The sequence below is a fragment of the Lemur catta genome, chromosome 16 (assembly GCF_020740605.2).
Source record: "Lemur catta isolate mLemCat1 chromosome 16, mLemCat1.pri, whole genome shotgun sequence".
Classification (NCBI taxonomy): Eukaryota; Metazoa; Chordata; class Mammalia; order Primates; family Lemuridae; genus Lemur; species Lemur catta.
Window position 1 is genome coordinate 55,506,249 of NC_059143.1, and position 27,208 is coordinate 55,533,456.

Here is a 27,208-nt window from a genome sequence, read left to right on the forward strand (position 1 = left end):
GCCGAGCACATTGTTTCTGCTGTTATAGCGTTCTAGAGATTCCCCAAAATTCCATATGATTATATGTTTTAAAAGAATTATTGAGGGAGGAGGAGAAGGGAAAAAAAAAAAAAAAAAGAATTATTTTCCAGTCATAACATTGGGAAACTTAGACCAGAGATTTTTCTTAAACCAGGAAAATTTTATTGAAAGTTTTAAAAATACTATATATATATCTTATTACCGGCCAAAAATAGATACAAATTTTGTTGAGAGTATATGGGATTTTTTATCTTTACGTTTTTACATAAGTTATAACACTTTGAATCTTAGATTAGGAATTCATATTAGAGAGATTTCATTGGCTCAGAGATCACCAAGACTTTTGTTTGGGTGGAAAGCCTAGTAGGTGCTCACGGCGCGGATTCAAATTTAGACAAATTATAACATAGAAACTGCTAATTTTATATTTAAATTTTTTGATTTTATGATTTCATCTTACTTTGGACACTGGACAATGATTAAAAGTAGCAGAACATTAAATAACCTTTAAAAAATCCCTAACACATACTTTAAATCTGAAAATGAAAACAATAGACTTCATCATAATTTTTAAAGAGCTCTATTGATGTAATGTTTGCAAATCCCTGAAGCCTCAGGAAAATCATCTAACTGGTTCCTCATTTAGCTTATTGAACTTCGCTGCAGTGAGGGTGATGGATGATGGCCATGTCTCTCAATCACCAAAGTACCGTTCGAAAAGCATTTTTTATTGAATAAAGTGTTTGGAATATTGCACCCTGGAGCTCTACTTAGGGAAATGGTTCAATTGATGTTTTCTGTTTAACCTCAGCTTTGACCTATCGCAACACATGTGGTTAATAAGCAGCGTGATCGTCTGAGGAACCCGGCGAGCTCTGCACGCGTGCACTGGCACTGGCTCTTCTACCCTGCTCCGGGGTGGTGCTTGTGTCATCTCTGTCTGCAGAAAAAATGCAGTTTATTAAGTACGATGCCCTAGTTTTTGAGTCTCGGGTACCGCAGTTGCTGTTCTTCACAGTGTAATCATTCTTAATTTTCACTTTCCTGAAAGCAGAAAAGATCTTTTATCTTACCTACATGTGTGCATAGATGAATTTTTATTATACAAATAATGGAATTCTGGGGGAATTAATTTTAAATCCGTGAAGGTCCTGTGAGGTGTACGCACTGAATGCTTGGAGTGATGTGCCAGCTGTGCTGTGTCTGGTGCTACTCGAAGGGGCAGAAAGTGGTGGTGATGGCAACGTGGAAATAACTGAATTTGTATTCACAATGTGGGGCCCACTTACGCCCCAGTCATTGTTTCTTATGATACGTGATCAATATTTCATTTTCTCTAAGAGAGTGGAATGTTCTGCTTGCCTGTTACTCTGACTCTGCAGGCTCAGCGTGGCAAACTCCCGCTGAGCAAAATGTTAAATGCTCCCTGGAAATTCCTGCACAGAATTAAAATGCAGCCTCTCTGGTGTGTAAGCCTGTGTCCAGCGCAGCTGCTGGTGTGGGCAGTTGTCACAGAGGCAGAGCCTCGAGCGCAAAGGCCATCGGCTCCAGTGGTTAAGGCACAGTGTGACAGAGACCTTGAGGCCCTCCGTCTCCAGAAAGACTGGCCGTGACTCTTAACGACGCTCACTCTTCTAACCAACTGTGCACTAGTCCATTCTTCCTCTGTGGCTTCCTTCTCTCACGCTGGTAAGTTCTCTGTGTCAGTGCTGTTTCAAAACATAGCTACCATCGCCTCACTCTGGCATCCGCGTGCAAGAATCAGCTAGAATTAATGACAAATCACAAGTGGATTATTTAAAAATAGAGGAACATTATGTTCTTAACAGCATTGCTTTTGGATTTGCAGAAGTAAGCGCTAATGTGCATGGCGTGCTGTGTTCTTTAACTCACTGTGCTGTGTGTGCCTGCTGAAGCGAGACTAAGTGTGGTGTTTGTCGATATGTTTGTGAGGAGCAGATCATTGTCAGTGACGTGAGGCCTTCACTCAGTGACCTTCAAGACCAGTAGAGAATAAATACTACGTAGCCTGTCTGTGAATATTGATTAGCAGTTTTTCCGGATGATCAAATTACATTTTATGTTAAGAATTCTATTAAATTAGAAAAATGATCATAATAACCACAATCAAAAATGGTGAAATGTCGATTAAATTTTGATTTATAAAATACACGGTAAAAATGTGTAGAGTATAGCTAACAGCTACGTATGTATAATTGTTAATATCATAAAGGGAAAATTTTCCAAGCCTTTCAAGGATAATAGCACAGAAATTTCTGAATAATGGAATTATAGAGAATTATTAATAATAAGAATTGCCCCATATTTTATTTTCTCTGATACGACATTACTCTTGGATATATTTTCCCATAGTGGTCACTCAGCGTGGAGAAGTGTGACCGTGTAGACAAACCGTCTGTGTGTGACAAGGTCACTCCAGTGTGTTGCTGAGTAGCCTGCAGATGAGATCGGGTTTAGGCTCCCACTTAAATGTATTTTTTACAGTGACATTTTAATTATTTTCTACCTTTGTATTATTGGCAATAATCACATTATTAAAAATTTCTAAAAGCTCAGTAGTCAAATAATCATTTGAAATATACCAAGACTTTAAATTCTGGGCTATCTTTTTACATTTCAGAGACAAATATCTCAGGGGTAATTTCCTATGATAATGTCAGACAGTAATTTATTCCATATTAATATAGAAGCACATTAGGAATATTTGATAAACTGCTCTCCTGATGTTTTATTTGAATCCTGATGAAATTGCTTAAAAAGGTCAACTCTAGCGACAGCACTGGGAACTCTGTTGTTAGAGAGCCCCCACCCGGAGAGAGACAAGTCCCAGGACCCCCAGGCCAGCGGTGTGTGAGGCGTCCCCGGGTCCCTGCGCCACCCCCTGGTCGCACCGGGGAAGGCAGAGAAGGTGTCGCCTCTGCGCCCCCACCTGGATGTGAGGGCCGTGGCCGCACCTGAGCCACTTCTGAGCCACACACCTGGCGAGTTCCACCACCAGCAGCTTTCTCTCTAGCATGTCCTGCTAGAGCTACCCCGTTTCGAATACAGTCTGATCACGTGTAGAGAACAATGACCCAAAAGCAGCCATGGCGAAGAAGGCAGTGACCCAAAGAGGTCTTCATGTGAAATAGCCGCCACCTCCCACCTGTGTTGGCGGACAGCAAGTGGGGGAAGCAGGATGGAAGCCGCCCTGTTCAGAGTAGGCCAGTGCGTGCGGGTCGGGCCAGGGGCCATGTGCTTCAGGGGGAGGGAATCTAAATAAGAGGGAGGAAGGAAGATAAAGGAAAACATGAAGAGCAGTGTTTGAGAAAGCAGTAATTCAAAAGCTGATTCTTTGAAAGAATAATGGAAAAATTATTGGCAAAAAATATATGTAAGATACATATATATATCTGACCAAGACACCATAAGTAGATATGTAATAAAAAGAAATTGAAGGCCAAGGCGGGAGGATTGCTTGAGGTCAGCAGTTTGAGACCAGCCTGAGCAAGAGCGAGACCCTGTCTCTACTAAAAGTAGAAAAATTAGCTGGACATGGTGGTGCACTCCTGTAGTCCCAGCTACTTGGGAGGCTGAGGCAGGAGGATCGCTTGAGCCCAGGAGTTTGAGGTTGCTGTGAGCTATGATGACACCACTGTACTCCAGCCTGGGCAACAGAGCAAGACTCTATCTCAAAAAAAGAAAAAAAAATGTACATGCAAATCTTATGAATAGAGATATAGAAATCCTAAAAAGTAATGTCAAGTCAAACTTCTCAGTATATTAAAGGAATAATACACCATGACCGAGTGGCATTTATCCTAGGAATGCAAGAATGATTTAATATTAGAAAATACATTAATCTGGCTTTGTATCTATAAGTCAGAAGTTATTAGAGACTTTGAGAAAAGACATTTAAATTAAAATTCAGTCCTCATTTCTGATTGAAACAAACTGGTGCCAAAGTATCTGATAATACTAAATTCAGAGTAGAAAGTTTCCTTCCTTACACGACGCATGTGCCAGTGTCGCGTCTCACCAGTGGAGTCTGTGGTCACTGCCATCGAAGCAGAGAGTGAGGACGTCTGCTGTCACCAAGGCCACTTGACACTGCCCTCTGGGAAAGAGATAATTATTAAAATAATATTAAAAATTACCACTTAACTCATGATTATCTAAAAAACCAAGAGTCATCTACAGAGCCGTAGAATTCGTGAGACTTCAGCAAGTTGTCCCAGTAGAGATACATTAGTACCAACTTCCTTACGTAGCAGCACCTTGTTACACTGACAGCATGTTCCATCCACAGAGAAACAGCAATAAAAGTGTTTAATCATGAACCTGTCCAGAAATGTGTCATAGGAACAATAATAGCTAACATTTATAACTTACTGCAGTTACTCATTTATTTCTTTGAATAACTTCTGAGAGAGATGCCCTCATATCATTAATGAGCAAAGAGTGCACAGAATATTTGAGACAATGAAGATTTTTGATTTTGTTTAGATTTTGGTGTCAGATTAGTTGTTCCGAGCAGTTGGCTGCCTGTCAGAGATATCAGAGAAGTTCTAAACCCACTGGCGTCTCACCTCCCCCAGACCTACTGAGCCCACATCTGCAGAATCAGAAATCCTTTGCACACTCCTTCTCTTCTTCCTAAGTAATTGGTCTGTTTAAAAAGTTAATTTGTGTTACAATTTTTTCACTAAATGTATATGTTCAAATGTACATTTTTTAAATAAATTTAGAAGCAGGTGCACATTTTTACATGAAGATATTCTGTGAATCTACATTTTACTAGCACAAAAGAACCTCCTCAAAAGAACACTGGGCCAGGAGTCAGAAATTTCTAGTTCTAGATGGCTTTGGAGAAGCCACTTGCCATTTTCAGTCTTGTTTACCTGTCCTAGGAGAACAGGGCTGCGTCTGTGTGTTAGTGACTTCAGGTCTCTTCCAGGCCAGTTCTCTAGTACTCACCGAAATGTTCCAAAGCTATCTCAGGTTTTTAATTTAAAAACCTTCCTACAGAGAAACTCCAGGCCCAGGTAGCTTTAGGAGTAAATTCTGTCAAATATTTAATGAGGAAATAATGCCAATACTATACAAAGTCTTCCCAAAAAATGACAGAGAAAGGAACACTTCTCAACTCATTTAATAACTCATTTCAGATTTTAACCTGTTACAAAATCAGGCAAAGGCATTTAACAAAAACTACAAACCAATATCAGTGATGAACATGAGGCAAAAGTCTGTTAATACAAGCAGATGGAGGGGGCTTATCGAGAGTGCAGCGTCGGTTTGGCAGCCGCAAATCAGCCCGCGTGGTTTGCTTCAGCGGCAGATTGCGGGGAAGCCTCTGGGATCATCTCATTCGATTCAGGGGAAGAAGAAACTGGGAAATCAAACATCCATTTCTGGTTTTTACAGAAACTCTCACTAAACTAGGAATAAAAGGAAACTTCTTCAAATTCATAAGGGGCATCTATGGAAAATCCTACAGTTAACACGATACTTACTGCAGAAAAACCAGGTAAATTTTTCTAGTGTGTGGGACAAGACAGTGATGTCCTGTCTCCTCAGAGCTGTCCCAGCTGTTGTGCCCAGTTCCCCACCAGGACAGCAGGGCAGGAGAGGGGAGACAGAAGGCGCACCACCCGGAAAGGAAGGAATCAGACACTTTCTTTTTTCATAGATGGCATCACTGCCTCCACAGAAAGTTCAAAGACTCTGCAAAAAGACTACAAGGCTTTGAAGAGTGAGTTTGCCAAGCTCGAGCATTCCTGTGCCCACATGCAGAAATTACTTGTATATCTAGGTACCAGCAATGAGCAATTAGAAATTGAAATTTTAAAATACGCCATACAAAGCAGCAAAAAAATCCCTGTGAAATAAGTATAGATCGAACAAAATATGTGCAGGATTTGAATACTGAAAGCTATAAAACAGTAAAGAGAAATCAAAGTGTCTAAGTACGAGCAGTATATTGTGTTCGTGGATTTGAGCCATTTTATTATCAAGATGTCAACTGACTTTTTTATGGAGATGCCACGGGAATTCAGCGCAGAGAGGATGGTTCTTTAGACAAACAGAGTCTGTGACGATTGGACGGTGACGTGCAAGATGAGAGCCTGTGCCAGCATCAGATACATATGCTGACCTTATGCAAAAAGTAACTCAGATTAGTCACAGGCATAAATGTAAAACCTAAAAGTATAAAATTTCTGGGAATAAAAACATAGAAATCTGCATGTCTTGAATTAGGCAACAATTTTTTAGGACACAAAAAGCACAAATTCTAAAAGAAAATATTGATAAATTGGACTTCAGAGTAAAACTCTTATGTTCTTCAAAAGATACTGTTAAGAAAATGAAGACAAACCTCACAGACTTTTAGAAAACGTTTCCAAAATACGTGCCTGCTAAGTAGCTGGTGAACTGAATGCACAAAGAATTCTCAATAACGAGAAAACAACCGAATTTAAACATTGGCAAAAGATTTGAACAACTGCATCACCAAAAAGAGGTATGATTGTTGACTGTACAATACCATAAAAATAATGATTTTTGTAGTTTAATCTAGAAAAAGGATTAAGATACATGGTAACCATAGCCACAAGTCAAGAGGCCACCGACGCAAATGGTGTGAAATCCCGCTGAGGTCCTTGGAGGACAGGTGCCAGTCCCGTCCGTGTGCCACCTGGGGGAGCCCCGGGCTGTGCTGCCGACGGTGGGGTAAGTAACCGCCAGAGCACAGGAAGAGGGCGTAAGACCGTCCGGTGAGTGGCGACTTGGCCTGTGTAGGGCGGAACACGCCCTGTGCTCGAGGAGAAACGGCCACGCCAGAGCTGAGGCGGGAAGTGCACGGGATGAGCCTGGAGCGTCTGCGAGGGCCAGAAAGCGAGGAAGTGCTCAGAACACAAAGCAAACAAACAAAGGCCCAGCACAGTGAGGGAGGCATGTCCAGGGGGCATAGGAGCCAACTGAAGAAGCTCCCAGTGGCTAAAGCTGGAAAAATCTAAGCAACAATGTAAGTAAAGTAACACTAAATTATAACCTGAAGTACAGGACAAGTATCCGTGTGTCCGTACTGACATAAATAATGGGAAAGTGTGGACAAATCTCCATGCAGAAGAATTCTGTGCAAAAGAATAACTTACGTAGCTACTTTTCCTTCAAGGATGAGACATACGATTCCTCATTCTTAGGTACAGGCTACACCTCGTGACTTCCTCCCAAAGAGATTAACATTAAAAGGGGCAAATAAAAGAATAACTTTACGTTGGAGATACCTGACAAACACCACCTCAGCCAGGTGGCCGGGCCACGTCTGTGCTGGGCAGGCGTGTTGACGGTGTGGACCGTGGTGTGACGTAGTAGAGTGGTGCTTCCTCCCAAACCTGTCACCCTGTCTCGTCAGGGGAGAAACGTCACACAGCTCAGATCAAGGATGTTCTGCAAATACCTGTCCAGGACTCGAACCTCTCAGCATCACCAGAAATAATGGAAGTTTGAGAAACCGTCACTGCCAAGAGGGGCTGAGGGACCCAGGATGGGGTCCCAGGACAGAAAGAGGACCCGAGGTGGAAACTGAGGAAATCTGAATAAAGTGTGGATTTAAGTTTAATAAAATAACCTGCTGTTTGCTCAGATTTTATCAATGATTTGAAAAAGCCTACAGAAAACTGCCAAATGAAAGTTCAGAGTTTTTTAAAAGCGCTTTGTCGTTTTTTTGTAATTATTTTACAATTGTGATTTAAGCAGTTTTCCTCTTGATAATACCTAGCATTCGATTTAGTATTTATCTTGTGATTTCAGATCTCGCTGTGGGTCGTTCAGTAACGTCTCCGTTGTAGAACTGGGTGGAAGTTCTGGGTGGTGTTGTTTCCCCTTAACTCTTGTCCTTGTGAAATTGAAGTATCGTCACAACAGGGGCGAGAAGTGCCTTCTGGAGCACGTTTCATCCAACCAGCCACGCGGCGTCTGGTGAGCGCCCACGCGAATCTCCGTCTTCCGCAGACCCGGTTGGGCCCCTGGAGGGGGTCCCGGGGGGCTCTGCTCTGGGGGGAAGCGGGGAAGAGCGTCGGGCAACTCCGGGGAGCTGCAGACTCACGTCTGGGACTGAAGAGTGAAAGCTGAGAAGCGGACAGACCTGAGCACTGCTGATAGTGAGGTCTCTCTTTAAAAATGTGCAGACTTGCCTCCAGAAGTGTTTAAAATATGAGAATAAAATGTCCTTACCTGTGTGGATGAACTTAAAGGTGAGCAGAAAGAGGAAACACTCAGCCCGTCAAATCAGGGGAGGCATCAGCGCTGCCCACGAGCAGTGGTTTCCATTTCACCATCTTTTTCGTTATTTCCTCCCCTACTTTAAAAGAAAGAAGAACCAAACACCTAGTAGTTTCTTTTCTCTGTTTAAATGATGAAAATCCCTCAGATTTGTCTTTCTTAGTCACTTCTGTGCGACAGGAGCAGTCTTGGTGCAACAGGCTTGGTGAAGACTGCTGGATTTAAGAGACAAGTAAAACTGCTCTCTGCACAGGGATCACGTACCCTGTTTCCGCATCTATGTAGGCAGCACGAAAAGGTCTAAGGAAACTGACCTGAAGGATATTTGGACAGTATTGTAACGTGATTTCCTGCCAGAACTTTGGCTCTAGTCGCTGGGGATTGAAGGGGCCATGGCGTGTCACTGGGGATTGAAGGGGCCGTGGCATGTCACTGGGGATTGACGAGGCCGTGGCGTGTCACTGGGGATTGACGAGGCCGTGGCGTGTCGCTGGGGATTGAAGGGGCCGTGGCGTGTCACTGGGGATTGACGAGGCCGAGGTGTGTCACTGGGGATTGACGAGGCCGTGGCGTGTCGCTGGGGATTGAAGGGGCCGTGGCGTGTCACTGGGGATTGAAGGGGCCGTGGCGTGTCGCTGGGGATTGAAGGGGCCGTGGTGTGTCAGTGGGGATTGACGAGGCCGTGGTGTGTCAGTGGGGATTGAAGGGGCCGTGGTGTGTCAGTGGGGATTGAAGGGGCCGTGGCGTGTCGCTGGGGATTGACGAGGCCGTGGTGTGTCAGTGGGGATTGAAGGGGCCGTGGTGTGTCAGTGGGGATTGACGAGGCCGTGGCGTGTCGCTGGGGATTGAAGGGGCCGTGGCATGTCACTGGGGATTGAAGGGGCCATGGCGTGTCACTGGGGATTGACGAGGCCGTGGCATGTCACTGGGGATTGACGAGGCCGTGGCGTGTCAGTGGGGATTGAAGGGGCCGTGGCGTGCTGCGTGCATGACGCTCTGCGCGAGTGAAGCTGCTGGTGGTGCGACCCTGCGGCAGTTGGGGTCTCTGCGTCGGGAGGGCCCCACGTGCAGTAGCAGCCGTTGGTTTAATTACTTCCTGCTGCTTTTAGGTGGTTGGCATTCTGTATGCAAAGGAATCCTTTAAAGGCAAACTAGCAACTTCCAGGGAGAGAGAGACATTTTTAAAATTCAGAGCCCAGATTGCTCTGAGCAGCTGCCCTGATACAAGGGTGCTGGGAGTGTGTCCCGTTCACGTCTTGGCTCATGTGGAGAACTCTCTCAACTTTCCACTTTTGAGTTACTTTAAATAAGAGGTTTTTAGTTTTCATTGGTTCAAGAAATGTGCTGCTGTTCTCATTCCTGAGTGTCCATCCATGGACACAGTAGCCATGGTCCTGCCTCCGGGTGCCCAGCTGGTGGGCAAGGAGCCAGCGGAGGGCGGCCTGACCTGGACGCGGGAATGGCGGTGAGCGCCGTGACGCCAAGCGTGCTGGCCAGGAGGCAGGTGACCAGGCTGAGGACACAGTACTCTGATCCGGCAGTTGGTGGCACCTTCTGGAGACGTGGCAGGCACTGCAGGCAGACAAGGGACATGGAGATCCAGGCTGGGCCGGGAGGAGTCAGAGAACGGGTCTGTTTCGTGTGGACTTGACGCTGGGCCAGGTGCTGTCCGTCTTCATAACCGTGTCCTGTTGTCGGAAGCGAAACCCCAATCTTGCTTGTACAGAAGGACCCTGAAGTCGGATGGAGGAGTTTCAATAATAGCTTTTGCCAGAGCTGTACAGGGCTTCAAGCTGGCTGGCAACGCATAACCTCCTGACTTCCTGCACTCATTACGTGAAGAGTCTTATCACAGTTTCTAGGGATGCTGTTTGTTGTACATTACTAGAGAGCTTACGTACTTTAGAAAAGTATACATAATTTCTTAAACATCTTTAGGTAGAAAATAGACTCAACCAGTCAATGCCTTTGAAATTTTCTTTCCTTTAATTTCTACATTTGATATCACTAGATGTAAGTTATTCTAAGAACCTTCTAAAAAGAACACCACTAATATATTTCAAATATACAAAGAAAGTTTCCTTCACCCAGCCAAACCCCCCAACTCTGCCCTAAACCATGGGAAGAGGTGCCGAGGGTCAGGCCCCCTGGGAGATCTGCTGGTGTCCATGGAAATCATTTGTTCCTTCAGTGCCTCTAGATTTGTCTGACTTCGATGAGGAAGACCAGGGGCTGTACGTGGAGCTAAACACCGAGGTGTGACTTTAGCAGCGAATATTCTGAAAGTACTGCATGTCCTCATCCAAATTATTTTCCTTTGTAGTTTGTTTATAGGACTAATCCAAAAATCTTTATTTTTATATTATGAAAAGAATTCTGGCCAAGAATAAGCAAGTTACATGAGGACAGTAATTAAAGCATCTGTCTCTTATGAAAAACGTGAATATTCTTTTTTCTGGTTGACATTATACAGAGTTAATCCTCAGCGTGGTTACTGACTGAAAGCAATCGGATGGAGTGCCGGGCTAGGTGCTCAGATGGGGTGTGAAGCCAAGCGTGAGCTGAATAATACACAGATGCGAGTCACCAAATATAGAAAGCCCAGTCCTGACTGCGGCGGGGCACCACCAGATGATAGGGTGTTCGCGGAAGGATACAATTTACAGGTCAAAATGTAATAATAACCTTTCACTGTGTAAATTGAAAATTAACCTAGTGCGTATTGGATCATTTGCAGCTTATAGAGAAGTTTTATTGGGAAAAACATCTTAGAGCTTTACTTTCGTTTCACATTTGAAACTGTGTTGCAGGAGTGTTACTCTGCTGCCTTTGGATGTGCCATTTCTGTTGGCTTCCACGTCTCTTTTTTTAGTACCATGATGTAGAGCATATTGCTGATGCTCTAAATTATAGTACTGTATTATCTGCAGCGTGAGTCTACACTCTCCGTGTTCTTCAGGCCAGAGAGAGGCAGAGAGCGAGAGTTCTAATTCAGGCTCCGTTGGTGACGCACCGTCTTGACATTTACCATGCGCGCAGAGCCCCGGTGCTGTGGTGTCCTCAGGGCCATGTAGCGCAACAGGGGTGTCCGTGTGTGCCACTGTCACTGCGTGGACCAGTGCCCTAGACCAGCTCACTGTCCTCACGGGGGGTCCTCTCCGCACAGCTGAGCAGGACAGCGTCCAAGCCAGGCCTCAGTGCTGGCTGGGTCGCAGCTGTCCTCAGTGGGCACGTCCTCGCTGCTGTCTAACAGAACACAAACACGGTAAGCAGACAATCTCTAGACTGCAGTCGCTCTCAAATCACAATGTGGTAAGGAAAAAAAAGAAAAAATCCAAATGGACTGTAGTTTCTCACAGTATTTGACAGGCGTTAAGCACTGGATTTGTTGCTCTGTGTAACCTGTCTTCTGGGAGGAGGGCACAGAGATCTCACTAAGGTACTTAACCAACATAGGCAAGAATCAGAATTTGCTGATTTCATTTACTTTCTACAAAAGAGAGAGGCATCAATTACGTGCTGAGAGAGGGGAGCCTCCAGTGTTGAAGTCCTTGGCGTCTGCTGGACAGCCTCCTCTCCAAGTTCAGCAAAACTGAACGCAAGACTTCCAACAGGGTCCGGCCAGCCAGAAACATAGCAGAAATTCTGGACCTTTGATTTCTTCTTGTTTTATGTTTTACCTTATCTCTTTAAATTTAGTATTCCGGCCTGTTGAACACATTTTCAAATGTGATCTCACCCATTAAAAGGGCACCTTTTAATTTTTCAGGCCACCCACAGAAGCAGGTATTAAGCAGAAAAGAAACAGGGCCAGACTTGCTCCTGGACTGTGATCTCCAGCCAGCACCGGGGCCGGGGCCCACCCAGCCCTCTGCTGAGTGTGTGCAGGTGTCCTGCAGATCCCCCACCGGCTGCCTGGCCTCACAAGCAGGGCTAATTAATAGCACTGGATGCTGCTTTTCCCCTAAGTGTGAAAACTAATTAACTTCATAGTGTTTCTCATAGCAAAGTAATAATACTTCTATACAATTACATCTTTTTTTCTTAATTTCACAATATTATGGGGGTGCAAACATTTTGATTACATGTATTGCTTTTGTACAGTTTGAGTCAATGTTATAACTGTGCCCACCACTCAGGGAGTGTGCATCGCACCCCTTAGGTGTGAATTTACCCATCGCCTCCTCCATTCTCCCACCTGCTTGATTTCCATTTGTTTCCATCATCTGTGATTTCCTTCCTCTGTTTTGTAGTTCTCCCTGTAGAGTTCTTTCACCTTCCTGGTTAGATATATTCCTAGGTATTTTATTTTCTTTGTTGCTATTGTGAAAGGTATTGAGTCTTTGATGTGTTGGTATATAAGAATGCTACTGATGTGTGTATGTTGATTTTGTAACCTGAGACTTTGCTGAATTTATTTATCAGTTTCAGGAGTCTCTTGGCAGAGTCTTTGGGGTTTTCTTGATATAAGATCATATCATCGCAAAGAGTGATAGTTTGACTTCTTCTTTCCCCATTTGGATACCTTTGATTTCCTTCTCTTGCCTGATTGCTCTGGCCAGGACTTCCGGTGCTATGGTGAATAGAAGTGGTGACAGTGGGCAACCTGCCTGGTTCCAGTTCTAAGGGGCAGTGCTCTCAATTTTTCCCCATGCAGTATGATGTTGGCTGTGGGTTTGTCACATACCGCTTTTATAATATTCAGGTAGGTTCCATCCATGCCTATTTTGTTAAGAGTTCTTATCATAGAAGTGTGCTGGATTTTGTCAAATGCTTTTTTGGCATCTATTGAGAGGATCATATGGTTCTTGCTTTTGCTTCTGTTTATGTTGTGAATTACATTTATAGATTTGCATATGTTGAACCATTCTTGCATCTCTGGATGAAGCCCACCTGGTCATGCTGGATTATTTTTTTGATCTGCAGCAGAATTAGGTTTGCTAGGATTTTATTGAAAATTTTTACATCTGTATTCATCAGGCATATTGGTCTGTAGTTTCTTTTTTGTTGTGTCCTTTCCTGGCTTTAGTATCAAGGTGATGTTGGCTTCATAAAACAAGTTGGGGAAGATTCCTTCCTTCTCGATACTATGGAATTATTTCTGCAGTATAGGTACCAGTTCGTTGTAGGTCTGGTAAAATTCGAGTGTGAAACCATCTGGTCCAGGACTATTTTTTGTTGGAAGGTTTTTTATTGCTGCTTCAATTTCGTTACTTTATATTGGTATGTTCAGGAGTTTTAATTCTTCCTGATTGAGCCTAGGGAGGTTGTGTGTTTCCAAGAATTTGTCCATTTCTTCAACCTTTTCAAGTTTTATGTGCATAGAGATTTTTACAGTATTCAGAGATGATATTTTGTATTTCTGTGGTATCAGTTATAATATCTCCTTTTTTATTTCTGATTCAGCTTATTAGAATCCTTTGTTTTCTACTTCTAGTTAGTCTAACAAGAGGCCTGTTGGTTTTGTTTATCTTTTCAAAGAACCAACTTTTTGTTCCATTAACTTTCAGTGTAATTCTTTTGCAGTGTAATTCTTTTATTGTTGATTTCATTTAGTTCTGCTCTGACCTTAGTTATTTCTTTTCTTCTGCTGGGTTTGGGATTACTTTATTCTTCCTTTTCTAATTCCTTGACCCTGATTCATTAGATTATTGATTTGTGATCTTTCTGTCTTTTGGTTGTGAGCATTTACAGCTATGAATTGTCCTCTTAGGATTGCTTTTGCTGAATCCCACAGATTTTGATAACTTATATCCCCTTTGTCATTTAGTTCAAAGAATCTTTTGATTTCTTTCTTAAATTCCTCTTTGACCCATGAATTGTTCAGTAGTAGGTTGTTTAATTTCCTTGTCCTCTTGTAGAGTTGAGTGTTTCTGTTGGAATTTATTTCTAATTGTATTCCACTGTGGTCTGAGGAAACACTTGGTATAATTTCTCTTTTCCTAAATCTGTTGAAACTTGTTTTGTGTCCCAGGATATGATCAATCTTAGAGAGTGTTCCATGAGCAAATGAGAAGAACTTACATTAAGTAGTTCAGGGATAGAATGTTCTGTAAATGTTAAGCCCATTTGTTCTAGAGTCCTGTTTAAGTCCATTGTTTCCTTTTTTTGTTTTCTGCTTGGAGGATCTGTCGCATTCTGTCAGTGGGGTGTTGAAGTCCCCGGCTATTATGATGCTGCTGTTTATCAATTTGTTTAGATCAAGTAGGCTAACTTTACTATGTAAACTTTTTAAGGTATCAGAAATTTTTGAGGTAAATTTGTATCCTGATGCCTTGACTACGTGTGATTTAATGCTGTGGTCATTTAAAACTGTGTAAATATGTATGTGTCTCTATCATGCTAAAGCCTCAGGCCTGCTTGTCTGTGAGATCCTCGCCAACGCTGGGGAGTAAATTCATGTCACCCAGCAGAGAAGAGGCCAGCAGTGTCCATTGTAGACTTCTCTAGAACAAACCTGCAGACGTGTGTCCAGTTCAGGGGAGCCCGGGACAGCCATCAGAGGGAGGGACAGAGCGTCTCCCATCTGCCAGGCACAGGGGATCGAACGCTGTGGTCCCGGGACTCCCCAGTCCACAGAACGTCTCTGTCGTCCCAGAGAATGTTCAGTTCTAAGTTTTTCTGCCTTCTCCCTACACGCACCCTCCTCTGCACGGCGCCGCTGCCTCGGACACTGGAAACATCGCACTGGAAGTATTCTGTAGTGGTATTTGTGTGGAATGACTTAGAAAATCAGATGTTAAAAGTGATTGTTGGTCTGCCCAAGAGAGTGAGTGTGAGGGGCTCCTGGGAGAATAGTAAAGACAAGACCCTCACGCTTTATTGTCAGCATGGATCCGCCGTGGGGGGGCTGCAGATGTTGCGTCTCGCGCCCCCACAGTGATGCTCGGTGGCCTCCATCAGTGCTGTGCTGGGGATGAGGACACAGGGCTTGCAGGGCTGCAGCTGCTCACCCAGCACCGAGACCTGGGCTTGCAGGGCTGCAGCTGCTCACCCAGCACCAAGACCTGGGCTTGCAGGGCTGCAGCTGCTCACCCAGCACCAAGACCTGCGTGAGCAGCCGGCCGCAGAACTAGAGCTGTTGACAGCTTTGCTGCAGAGTTTCTCTGAGTGTAAACTTACCCTCTCGTGAGCTTTCAGAAGACACAAAGATTGAATTAATAATATCGTGGGCCAGGCACGGTGGCTCAGGTGATCGATCCCAGCACTCCGGGAGGCTGAGGCGGGAGGATCGCTTGATGTCAGGCATTTGAGGTTGCACAGAGCTATAGTGACACCACTGAGTGAGACTCTGTCTCAAAAAAAAAAAAAAAATCCCAAAACAACAACAACAACAAAAATATCCTGGAAACTAGACAGAATTTAAAATGTTCTTGAAGTGATTTTAGTTCTCAAAACCCAAGATAAAATTCTAAGAATGTACATGGTGGTTAAAGTTGAAGGCAGGAGTGGGCTCCGCCCACCTGGGGACTGTGCCGGCAGTAGGTTCCGGGCGCTGGCCTGGAGGTGTCAGCAGGAGCGGCCTGAGGGGCCCTGTCCAGGGGAGACCACGGAGGACGGCTGTTGTGTTGGGCTGTTCTGTCTGGCGACTCTGTAGTAGTGGGAGTATGTTACAATGTATGTTCTCACTGGGTGATGTTTCTTTAACCACCTAATAGGATTGGTTTTCATGTTTTAACTGATGTGTTGTAATGAGGTTGCTTTTAAAGATAAACCTTTTTTAGAAAACACTTATCATAAAATACAATTCATAAATTATTAACTTTAGAAGTTATTTTTCCACTTATGATTTTTAAATTTTAATAAATGATTATAAATAAGAATAGCTCCTATTTTTGAACACCCGAGAGATACCAGGGAACACGCTAATGTCATTTCAGCCTCAGGACGACCGGCGAGCGCACGGTCCCCTTCCCAGGGAGTGGACCAAGACCTGGCCACAGAGCTGCCCCTCGCAGCCGGGCCGGACCCCAGGCCGCTCTCCCCGGCTGTCCTGTCTCCTGTGGAGTTGCAGGTGTGGCCTGGAGATGTATTGACTATAGAGTTGATCAGTCACCAGTTCACCTCTAATTTTAGAAGTAAAATCAGGATCACGTGAGATTTGCATTGTTGGTGCTTTCGTGGAGTCCCTAGAATCAGGTGGGAAGAACCTTGACACCTGCTGTGACCCACTGCTCTGCCCGCAGGACGGCCACCGCATGCAGGTCCTGGACCAAGAGCCGTCTGGCCCTAGGGAGCTAGTAAACACATACTGTAAAGAAAAGACTTTATGATCCGTAATGACCTCTATTTTAAAAATTAATACCAAAGACATATTGCTTATTGTTCACCTATAAAAATGTTGTTCAAAAAAGTCCATACTTGACGTGGCCCCCAAAACAAAACCCCCTCGGTGCTGTGCGTTTTCTTGTATCTGTCGCCTTGGCAAGCGCTCTGACCTCCGCCTTGCTCCTGGGCTGCTTTCCCGAGGCTACGGGTGGCCTCACACGTTGCTGGTCTCCCGCAGGTGGCCCTGGTGCAGTGGACGGAGAGCGTGGGCCTCACCCTAGTCAGCAGGGACCTCGCCTCCATGCAGCTGAAGACACCTGGCGGCCAGATCCTCACCTTCCACATCCTGCAGATGTTCCCGTTCACCTCGGAGAGCAAGCGGATGGGGGTCATCGTCAGGGTACCTGCTGCGGCCGCTTGTCTGTGCAGGGGTTGCCACGGGCGGGCGGGCGGGCCACTCAGTGCTTCCCCTGCACTATTTTAGGGCAGATAAGAAATTTTCCCACAAGGAAAGTTAAAAGTTACATATTTGCTCACATGGCTATGCTTGTTACAGTTTTTCAAAAAACAAAAATCTGAACTAATAATTGACGGCTGGGAAGCTAATGTGGTTCTAGTGAGATGAAACAGCTTTCCTAAGATGACTGAGGTGGAGTCAGTAAAAGGTGTGATCTGTTAGTCTTTGAAATCAACTCAAAAGCTGTGCTGTTTTTGGTGAAAGCCGCATGCCAGAGATTTTACCTTAACAGTGGCTCGTGGCCATTGCAGTTGCTGAGATGCACCTCTATGAATATTTTTTAGCATGTTCCAAAAATATGTCTTGGACGTTGACTAAACAGTGAAGCATTCAGTCACACTATCAAAATTTAAGAGAATTAGCTCAAGTCATATACCCATTAGCAAATGTTATTTCAAACACGTGAGCACAGCTGTTCCCGGTGCCAGGCTGCAGGAGCACTGGACAGCGGGCACGTCCTCGGAGAGGAAGGCGCGGGGCGGCTGGCACGGCTGCGCTCCCTGAGGGCGGCTTCCTCCTGCGGTGCCACCGGGCAGCAGCGACCTGCTGTGAGTGGCGCAGCCTGGATGTGCCGTGTGTGTTTCCGTTCTCTTGCAGGACGAGTCCACGGCAGAAATCACGTTTTACATGAAAGGTGCGGACGTCGCCACGTCCTCCATCGTCCAGTACAACGACTGGCTGGAAGAGGAGGTGAGTGAGTTACTTTGTAACGTTGCACACAATGTTTCTATAAAACTGATTGAACAGATGACTGAAAAATAGATCCTTTCCCCACTTTGTAGACACTGGTATTGTTGGAGTAAGTTGAGCCATCGTAATTTCAAACCAGACACTGACAAGTTGCCAAAGACAGCATCATTTTTTCCACTGAATTATTTTAAATGCTTACAGTTCTTTTCAATTTCATAAAGCAGAAAAGATAGGAGTCCTGTTTAATCATAAATAGCTTTCTTTCCATTAAATAACTATTTTTGTTTTGTGTGTAGATACCTGTAGATATATATAAATAGGTCCTTATTTATAATAGTGAAAAACATAGCATCAATCATTCACTATAGAATTCTGAACTAACATTGTATATATAACCAAAGTTATATTTTAATAAATTTCATTTGTAACCTAAATATTTGCAAAGAGATTTTAATTAGAATTTCAATCTAATGCTAATTGGTACATAAGATTCACTTAAAATAGAAATAAAACACAAATATAAGCAATCCTATATTTCATTAATTTCTCCCTAAATAAATATGATTTGTAGTTAGCCTCAGGAGGCTATGTTATTTATTGCTAAGTTTATGTATTAATTGGTAGTTCATTTCAGAGTAAAACTAAAATCGTTATAACTGTCTACTGTGCATGTCAGTGTTGGTGCCCACTTGTCCCTCGTCCGGCCCTCAGACCTCGGCAACGCACGTCAGCTCAGCAGCCACGGCCCCGGTGCTCACGGTGGTATTGGCAATATGAATCAATACTTCCTTCGAGGCTCTTTGATTTAATCATGGACGTGAATAAATTAAACTCCCTGAAGACCTAGTAAAATGCCATAAAAATTACTTTTGGTCATAATGATGTACAATTAATTGTAAGATACTTGTTTAATTTATTTAGCGTTATGAGGTCAAATCAATAAATGTCTTGCGACAGACAGATAATGTCAGATTGTTTTTCACAAAGATAACTTTATTAAAAATCCTGTGTACATTTATTTTCTCAACATTGTATTTTCTTTCCATAGGTAAATCTTTTGACCCTTCACCGATGTCTTTGTAGAATACTATTATAGTCTGAAAGCCTTTTACTTTGCTACAAGAAATAAATAAAACAGCAGGTTCTCAGAGTCTGAGTTTATAGGGAATTATTTTGTTTTAAGCAAGCTCCCCAGAATTGGATTCTTGGCTATAAACTTTTGCCCTCCACATGTTTAAAAAAAAAACACAAAACTTTTCACATCATATAACAGTAAGGGCCAATTTTTGAAAACTGGAAAGGTAAGAACATGTACGTCTGTGAATAGACTCACAGCAGTGCCGTTCTGGACGGGTGAAGGGTTGCAGTGAGTGGCCTCCCTCCCCCCAGACACAAACTTGCGTTAGGCCCTAGACACAGTGTTACCAAGGAAACAGGTGCGGTTGACCCCTGCACAGCACAGGGGTTGGAGGGCCCACCCCCTGCAGTCAGAACTCTTCATACAACCTCTGACCAGTAATAGCTTCCTGTTGACCGGAAGTCTTAGCTATAACAGTTGATGAGCACATATTTTGTGTGTTATATGTATTATGTATTATCTTCTTACAAGGAAGTAGGCTGCAGAAAAGAAAAGCACAAAGAAGAGAAAATATATTTACGATTCTTTAATGAAATTGGATCATCAGAAAGGTCTTCCCCTCCTCATCTTCACGTAGAGGGGGAGCGGGGCGGGGAGGAGTGGTGTTGCTGTCTCTGGGTGGCAGAGGCGGAAGAGAGTCCCCGTGTCGGCCCCGTGCAGGTCAGACTGTGCTGTCCCAGGGTCAGCTGTGGTCAAGACTGGGAAGCACAGAGGCATAATGGGATCGCAGCCTCGCCTCTGTAATTGCAGCGATCGTCACCTCCGTCGTCTCCTGTGACCCTTGACCCTGCGAAGCTCACTGTCCATTTCCCGAAGGAGGGGACTGGGGAGGACACACGGCTGGGGGGTGTGCAGGGTGGGACTCAGGGCGCTGGGCCCGGGCTCTCCCCGAGCTCTTCCTGCTGTCCCCTGCAGCCTCAGGTTTGGCAGCAAGCATCACATCCAGTAGGCTGGGTGAATTAAAAAGGAATATTCAAAAAATATGAATAATTTTTATTTTCCTGCAGGTTAACCTTTTATCACCAAATGTAGTAAATTGGCTTTATAAGGTTGGATATCCCCCTAGAGGGCTCACTTTTGCCCTAGAGAGACGGTGGGGTGACGGGCCAGGGTGTGCGTGTTTGTGCATCCCGGTGGGTTTGCTGGTGGCACAGTGGTGGCCGGTCGCTACCGGGGCTTTCCCTGGACAGTGCAGGGTCGGGGCCGGTCCCTGCTTCTCTGCGCGTGCATCCCCACAGGGGGTTTCGGGAGCCTTCGTCGGAGTGCACCTGCATCCCTTTGCCTAACATTGGACTCTTCAATATTCAGTCGTAACGTTGCGTAACCAGGTTTACTGGTGTTTGATTTTCTTTTCATTAAAAATAGTAGCTAATTAATTTGTTCAGAATGTATTTGCCTTAAGTATGTGCTCCCATTATCAACTTTACATTTTTAAATGTATGTTGGAGATAATGTTTTTGCTTGTTTATTCTCTAGCTATCACAGAGTTCTCTCCCCCTTGAAGTTGCTAAAATTACCTTTAGAAGACTGTTCTCCCTGTGTGTCATGGTGACAACAGGTGACAGCATGGTGACAGGCATAGCACCGCGTCTGCTGGGTCTCGGTCCAAGAACTGCCTTGTCTCGGGGCCCCTAGACTGGAGCTAGGAGCGTCTGGCCTGGGCTGCGAACGTTCTGGGAATTTCGAGGAAGACGTGGTCACCACTGATTTCTCTGCGTTGTCAACCACAGATGCAAAAACAGGCCAAACATCTGGAGACGGGAGCTCTAGAAACATTAAAATCTGAGTGATTCTCCAAGATTTGAAACCTGGGAGGGAGTCAAAGGGAACCGGGTGAAGAGCACTGAGACAGGTCGTCCCCGGGACCTTGCGGGCAGAGAGCAGCCTCGTCCACAGGTGGGAGTCCCCGCGAGACCATTTCGAGGGACATCATTCTTGATGAGCAGAAACTGTCAGTTTCAGAAATTGGCAGTTCAGACAGTGAAGCTTAATGTTCATTACATTTTTTTTAATTTATTATTTATAAATACCAGCTTTAAAGCTTAGGCATGCTTCCCTCGGCACCTCCTGGTAACCCTCAGAACTTCCTGTGTCTCTGTCCCCAGTGCAGCAGGCCCCACACGGCCTCTGCGCCCCTGCCCTGTTGGACACAGCAGAGGTGCTCCAGGGCTGCTCCCCGAGGAGCGGTCCCTGACACCTGTCCTCCCTTTGCTGTCACGGAGCCCAGCACCCTCCCGTCCCACACGTGGGTCCCTCTTCTTGTCTGCAGCCCCCAGGAGACCCACCCTTGCCCCTCCGGCCCCCATCTGCCTCGCTTGCCCTGCGCCTTCTCTGCCGGCGCTGCCCTGTACCCAGGAGGACGGCCCGAGTCTCGGGAATGCACTCTCTCACTCCTCTGCAGGCCGCCCTTCCTGGCCTCCCTCTGGTCCCTTGTCGCATCCCACAACCCATGCAGGAGGGACCATGTTCACGGTGCACGTGAGAGGACAGCCCAGGAAGGCTTGGGACTGGCTCCGGCAGCCCTGCACGTGCCGTCTGGCCATGTGGGTGTGCGGGTGGGAACCCCAGGGGCAGTGAGTGATGTAGCAATGTGCTCCCCCCGTGTTTTAAGGCCGGACCCCGTCCACGTAAGCACCGTGGCAGGTCTCGACCGTGTATGGACGTCGTGGTGTGCTTTTGCAAACACAGGTTAAACTTCCGGGAGTAGAGCTCGTGTGGTTTAAGTTGGGGAACATTGTCATTAGCTCCAAACGCGTTTGCTCCAGCACCGCCGGCGGCCCTGATCCTGAGAGCCTGTCCAGTCCGCCACCAGGTGACACTGCCGGATTTTTACCTCTGGTGGGGAAATGGCATTTCATTAGAACCAATATGAAGTGTCCGATTTCAAATCAAAAGTGTAGTTATTATATCTCAAACAAGGAGCAGTACAATTAATCAAAGTACACACCTAAACTGGCAACACAGTTTTGCCATCGTAATGGTAGCTTGTTTGTGCGAGCAGCGAGGAAGCCTGGAGAGCGAGTGGAGATGGAATCACAAAAGGGGTTTTGGTTTTCACAGCTTGTTGAGAATTGAACTTTTTTCCCTGCAAGAAGTGGCCCAAAGCCTGGAAGAAGTGGGAGTCAGTTGGTGCAAGGTGGATGACAGAGAGTTTCCAAGTCCAACCTCTGTAGTTTGAGCAGCGTTGTTTGTGTGATGTGTAGAGTGTTGTCTTGCAAGAGGATCGTCCTGTCTCTATTGCCCAATCGTGGCTGCTTAGTCACAATCATCCTCATCATTTCGTCCAATTGGCTGTAGTAGAATCCGCTGTAATTGGCCAGGTTTCAGGAGGCTGTAGTGGATGACACCAGCGCTGGACCATGAAACAGACACCATTAGCTTTTTCTTGATGAATATTCGGTTTTGGACTGCGTTTCGGCACTTCATCTTTATCCAACCATTGTGCCAAATGCTTGTGATTGTCAAAAATAATCCATTTTTCATCACATATAACGATACAGTGTAGAAATCGTTCGCCTTTATGTCATGACGGCAAAGAAAGGCAAGTTTCAGGACGATTTCTCTTCTGAGGCTCATTTAATTAACGCGGAACCATCTATCCAGCTTCTTTACCTTGCCTCTTTGTTTCAAACGGTCCAATATTGTTGGAATAGTAATGTCAAGCTTTGCTGCTTGTTCACACGTAGGTTGAGATGGATTCGCTTCCACTACAGCTTTCAGCTCATCATTACCACCGTGGTCGCCCACGTGGCTCATTTTCAAGATGAAAATCTCCAGAACGGAACTTCTCAGACCCTCCACGTACTGTGCGTTCATTAGCCACATCCTTCCCAAAGACTTAGTTGATATTTCGAGCTGTCGGCACTGCATTGGTTCCACGATGGAACTCATATTAAAAAATAACACAGATGTTTGACTTATCCATGGTTTTATAAAAATTGTTCTAAAAAAAAAAATTCGGTAGATAATCACAAGCCAAAGCATGCATTTGAAAGAACAAGGATGCACCTTCACAATAGAAAAAAACAGTGTCAAAGTGAAATGTCAGAGATATCAACTGTCAAACTTAGTACTTAAGGAAATTGGACTCTTCGTGCTTAGTAACCTAGTATTATTTTGATGCCTTTGGTGACTGTACATACTGAATGTATTTCCACTTCTTGTTTTAAAATGTAAATCAAGTCCTAGGACTTGGGCCGGGCTCGCTGTCCCTGCCCTGAGACTGACCACGGGGCAGGGCACGTGAGCTTTGGGGTTTGGCCTGTGTCCCAGCACGTGGTCTTCAGCACTGCCCCATGCCTGTCCTTCCATGGCACAGCGGCCCTCAGGGACCCACCTCTGGCAGGGGAAATGCGAATTAAGAACTCACGTTAGCTGTTAGTCTCAGGACAATGCTGTTATTAACTCGTTTCTGCCAATGAGGAAACCAAGGAGCAGAAAGATGAGGTGTTTTGCCCAAGAGCGCTGGGGTAGAACCTACAGAAACAGTTTCCAGTCTCAGCTTTCTGGTTTTAAATCCCTGGTCTTAACCTCCACTCCTGGTGAGCCCTCCTCCTCCTCTCGCCCCCACTCATCTGAGTTGGGAGATTAAAGTAAGTTTTATATAAAGTCAGCGCTCGTCTAGTGCCGTGTGTCGCTTCAGTGATCACGCTTAGCTTCCGTCTCAGGAACAGCTACTGTGTCATCTGCATCTTACGTTCACCTCTCTCCCGACTCTGTCCGTGGACACTCAGTGCTGTCTGTGGGACACATGAGCACATGGCCACGGTGGTCCCCAGAGCGCGGCGCCGGCCCCTCATGCAGGGTCAGGGCGCTGTGCGACCCGCCTGTGACAGCCTCTCCTTTGCAGTGCGGGAACATGGCTCGGGAAGGGCTGCGGACGCTCGTGGTTGCCAAGAGGTCGCTGACAGAGGAGCAGTACCAGGACTTCGAGGTGAGCCGGCTCCCAGGCGTCCCATGGTGGGTGACGTCCCTCCCCCCGAGCACTTGCTTCTGCGGCTAACGTGAGTTTTCGCTGTCTCCGTGCAAAATTGTGAGTCCGTGTCACTACAGCCTAGGGGCAGAGGCAGCTTCACCTGGACAGGGCCTGGCCGGACCCTCTGCCGGCTGTGTGTCCCCACCTTCCTGCAGTCTGCGGGGGAGGGGGCCACAGAGCCAACCAGCCCAGAATGTCCTTAGTGTTGTGACTTTTCAGGTACCCGAGTCCTGAGCGATGACAGCAGCCACGCTGAGCACACTCACAGAGCACTCACGCGGGTACACACGGTGTCTCTGTCCGCAGAGGTGATACAGTCCATCCGTGTGGAGCACACGCGTGTACACTTAGGCATCTCTGTCCGCAGAGGTGATGCAGTTCATCCGTGTGGAGCACACTTGTGTACACTTAAGCATCTCTGTCCGCAGAGGTGAGCACACTCACAGAGCACTCATGCGGGTACACACGGCGCCTTTGTCCACAGAGGTGATACAGTCCATCCGTGTGGAGCACACGCGTGTACACTTAGGCATCTCTGTCCGCAGAGCCGATACAGTCCATCCGTGTGGAGTGCACACAGCGTGCACACGCATGTACACACATCTGTCTGCAGAGGTGATACAGTCCATCCGTGTGGAGCGCACACAGTGCGCACACGTGTGTACACATGGCGTCTCTGCAGAGGTGGTACAGTCCATCCGTGTGGAGCACATGCATGTACACACGGCATCTCTGTCCACAGAGGTGATACAGTCCATCTGTGTGGAGCACACACAGTGTGCACATGTGTATACACACGGCATCTCTGCAGAGGTGATACAGTCCATCCGTGTGGAGCACACGTGTGTACACACGGCATCTCTGCAGAGGTGATAGAGTCCATCCGTGTGGAGCATACACAGCACGCACACGCATGTACACACGGCGTCTCTGTCCGCAGAGCCGATACAGTCAGGCCAAGCTGAGTCTCCACGACAGGACGCTCAAGGTGGCCGCGGTGGTCGAGAGCCTGGAGCGGGAGATGGAGCTGCTGTGCCTCACGGGGGTCGAGGACCAGCTGCAGGCGGACGTGCGGCCCACGCTGGAGATGCTGCGCAACGCGGGGATCAAGGTACCTGCGCTCGCTGCGAATGCGCACACGCTCCCGTCACGCAAACTGTGCTTGGTCCTGGGCAGTGTGGTCTGTGACGCTCCGTGGCTCCTGGACACGAGGCAGCCTGGGGACAGAGCTGCCCTCCCCTGTCCTCGGGGAGCCGGGGCCCTGTGCTGCCACAGACTCTCCTCTGCACCCTCCTGCTCCCCGGCCCCCCCTGCTCCCCGCCCCCCCCTGCTCCCCGGCCCCCCCTGCTCCCCGCCCCCCCCTGCTCCCCGGCCCCTCCTGCTCCCCGGCCCCCCCGCTCCCCGGCCCCCCCCCCGCTCCCCGGCCCCTCCTGCTCCCCGGCCCGTCCTGCTCCCCGGCCCCTCCTGCTCCCCGCCCCCTCCTGCTCTCCGGCCCCCCCTGCTCCCCGGCCCCCTCCTGCTCTCCGGCCCCCCCTGCTCCCCGGCCCCCTCCTGCTCCTCGCCCCTCCTGCTCCCTGCCGTCTCTCACGGACGCGTCCTCCCCACGTGCAGGGAGACGAGCACTTGTGGTGGTTTTGTCTCTCCGCAGACGACTTCCCTACCTCACGTGTTCTCGCTGCGGCGAAAAGTCCAGTTACAGATTTGTTAGGAAAATTATTTTAGTGCTGCCTCAAGGACTGGGGGCTCTACAAAAATTTTGAGAATGGAAAAAAGCATAACTTGGTTTTAAAAGAAAATTTTCTATATTGCTCGATTAAAGAGACAAAAGCGAAAGAAAGGCCAGGCGCGGTGGCTCCCGCCTGTGATCGCAGCACTCTGGGAGGCCGAGGCGGGGGGATCCCTTGAGCCCCTCAGTTGGAGGCTGCAGGGAGCTGTGACGACGCCACTGTGCTCTACCCAGGGGACACAGCAAGACCCTGTCTCAAAAGAAAGAAAAAAACCTGAAGGAAAACGTTGGAAAGCAAAGCTGGGCCTAACTTCAAATCAAAAGTACATCCCGCAGGTTGTAATGATGATGTGACATACACGGGAAGCAGGCGTCTACTGCTTGCTGTCCAGGACTCCGCACAGGCACAGAGAGCGGGGGACGGTGGCAGCGCCAGGTGGCAGCAGCAGGGGTGTCGCCAGGCTGTATCTGATTCAGAGAAGTGGTTCAGATAGGAATTAAAAATTACAAGAGAGCAATTCATATTCAGAATGTTTTAATTACCTAACCCTGATTGTATTGTAGAACCAAAAAATGAATAAAGAAATGTGATTAATTAGAAGCAGATGACTTATTCATTTTAGTGTAGTTTTTAATAAACTTCAATCTATTTCTTAATTATACATGCTAGATTATCAGTATATTAAAGTAGTGAATGTTCCTTGTGTAAAGATTTGGGTATTTATTAGGTCATTAAATATGAAATGTCTGATTTTGAATCAAAAGTTTGTTATATCTGAAACAAGAAGCAGTACAATTCATCCAAGTATGCACCTAAACTATGGACACAGTTTTGCCATCTGAACGGTAGCTTGTTTGTGCCAGCAGCAAAGAAGCCTGGAGAGCAAGTGGCGATCACATCACAAAAGGTGTTTTATTTCCCACAGCGTGTTGAGAATTGAATATTTTTCCCTGCAAGAAGTGGTCCAAAGCCTGGAAGAAGTGGGAGTCACTTGGTGCAAGGTCTGGTGAATACGGTGGATGACAGAGTTTCCAAGTCCAGCTGCTGTAGTTTGAGCAGCGTTGTTTGTGCGACATGTGGTCGAGTGTTGTCTTGCAAGAGGATTTACCTGTCTCTGTTGCCCAGTCTCAGCTGCTTAGTCGCAAGCATCCTCCTCATTCCATCCGATTGGCTGCAGTAGAATCCGCTGTCATCGACTGACCCGGTCTCGTGAGGCTGCAGTGGATGGTGCCAGCACTGACCACCAAGCAGACGCCATTCGCTTTTTCTTGATGAACATTCAGTTTTGGACTGCGTTTCAGCACTTCATCTTGATCCAGCCATTGTGCCAACATTTGCAATTGTCAAAAAGAACCCATTTTTCATCACACTTGGCAATACAGTATAGAAATGGTTCTATGAAATGGTTTATGTCGTGACAGCAAAGAAAGGCAAGCTTCAAGATGTTTTCTCTTCTGATGCTCGTTTAATTCATGCGGAGCCATCTACCCAGCTTCTTTACCTTGCCGGTTTGTTTCAAGTGATCCAATATTGTTGGAATAGTAACGTCAAACCTTCCTGCTAACTCATGTGTAGGTTGAGATGGA

The 27,208-nt window shown here is 46.4% G+C and overlaps 1 protein-coding gene across 4 annotated transcripts in view; it reads left to right on the top strand.

Moving 5' to 3' along the window:
* The window catches only part of ATP9B (ATPase phospholipid transporting 9B (putative)), a 182,672-nt gene that overhangs the window by 139,725 nt on the left and 15,739 nt on the right, over positions 1 to 27,208 (top strand). For all 4 annotated transcript variants that reach the window (XM_045527695.1, XM_045527696.1, XM_045527697.1 and 1 more), the window contains 4 exons: positions 16,814 to 16,975; positions 17,690 to 17,782; positions 23,770 to 23,853; positions 24,836 to 25,006. In XM_045527695.1, the coding sequence (XP_045383651.1) occupies positions 16,814 to 16,975; positions 17,690 to 17,782; positions 23,770 to 23,853; positions 24,836 to 25,006 (510 nt within the window). The remainder of the gene's footprint in view (positions 1 to 16,813; positions 16,976 to 17,689; positions 17,783 to 23,769; positions 23,854 to 24,835; positions 25,007 to 27,208) is intronic.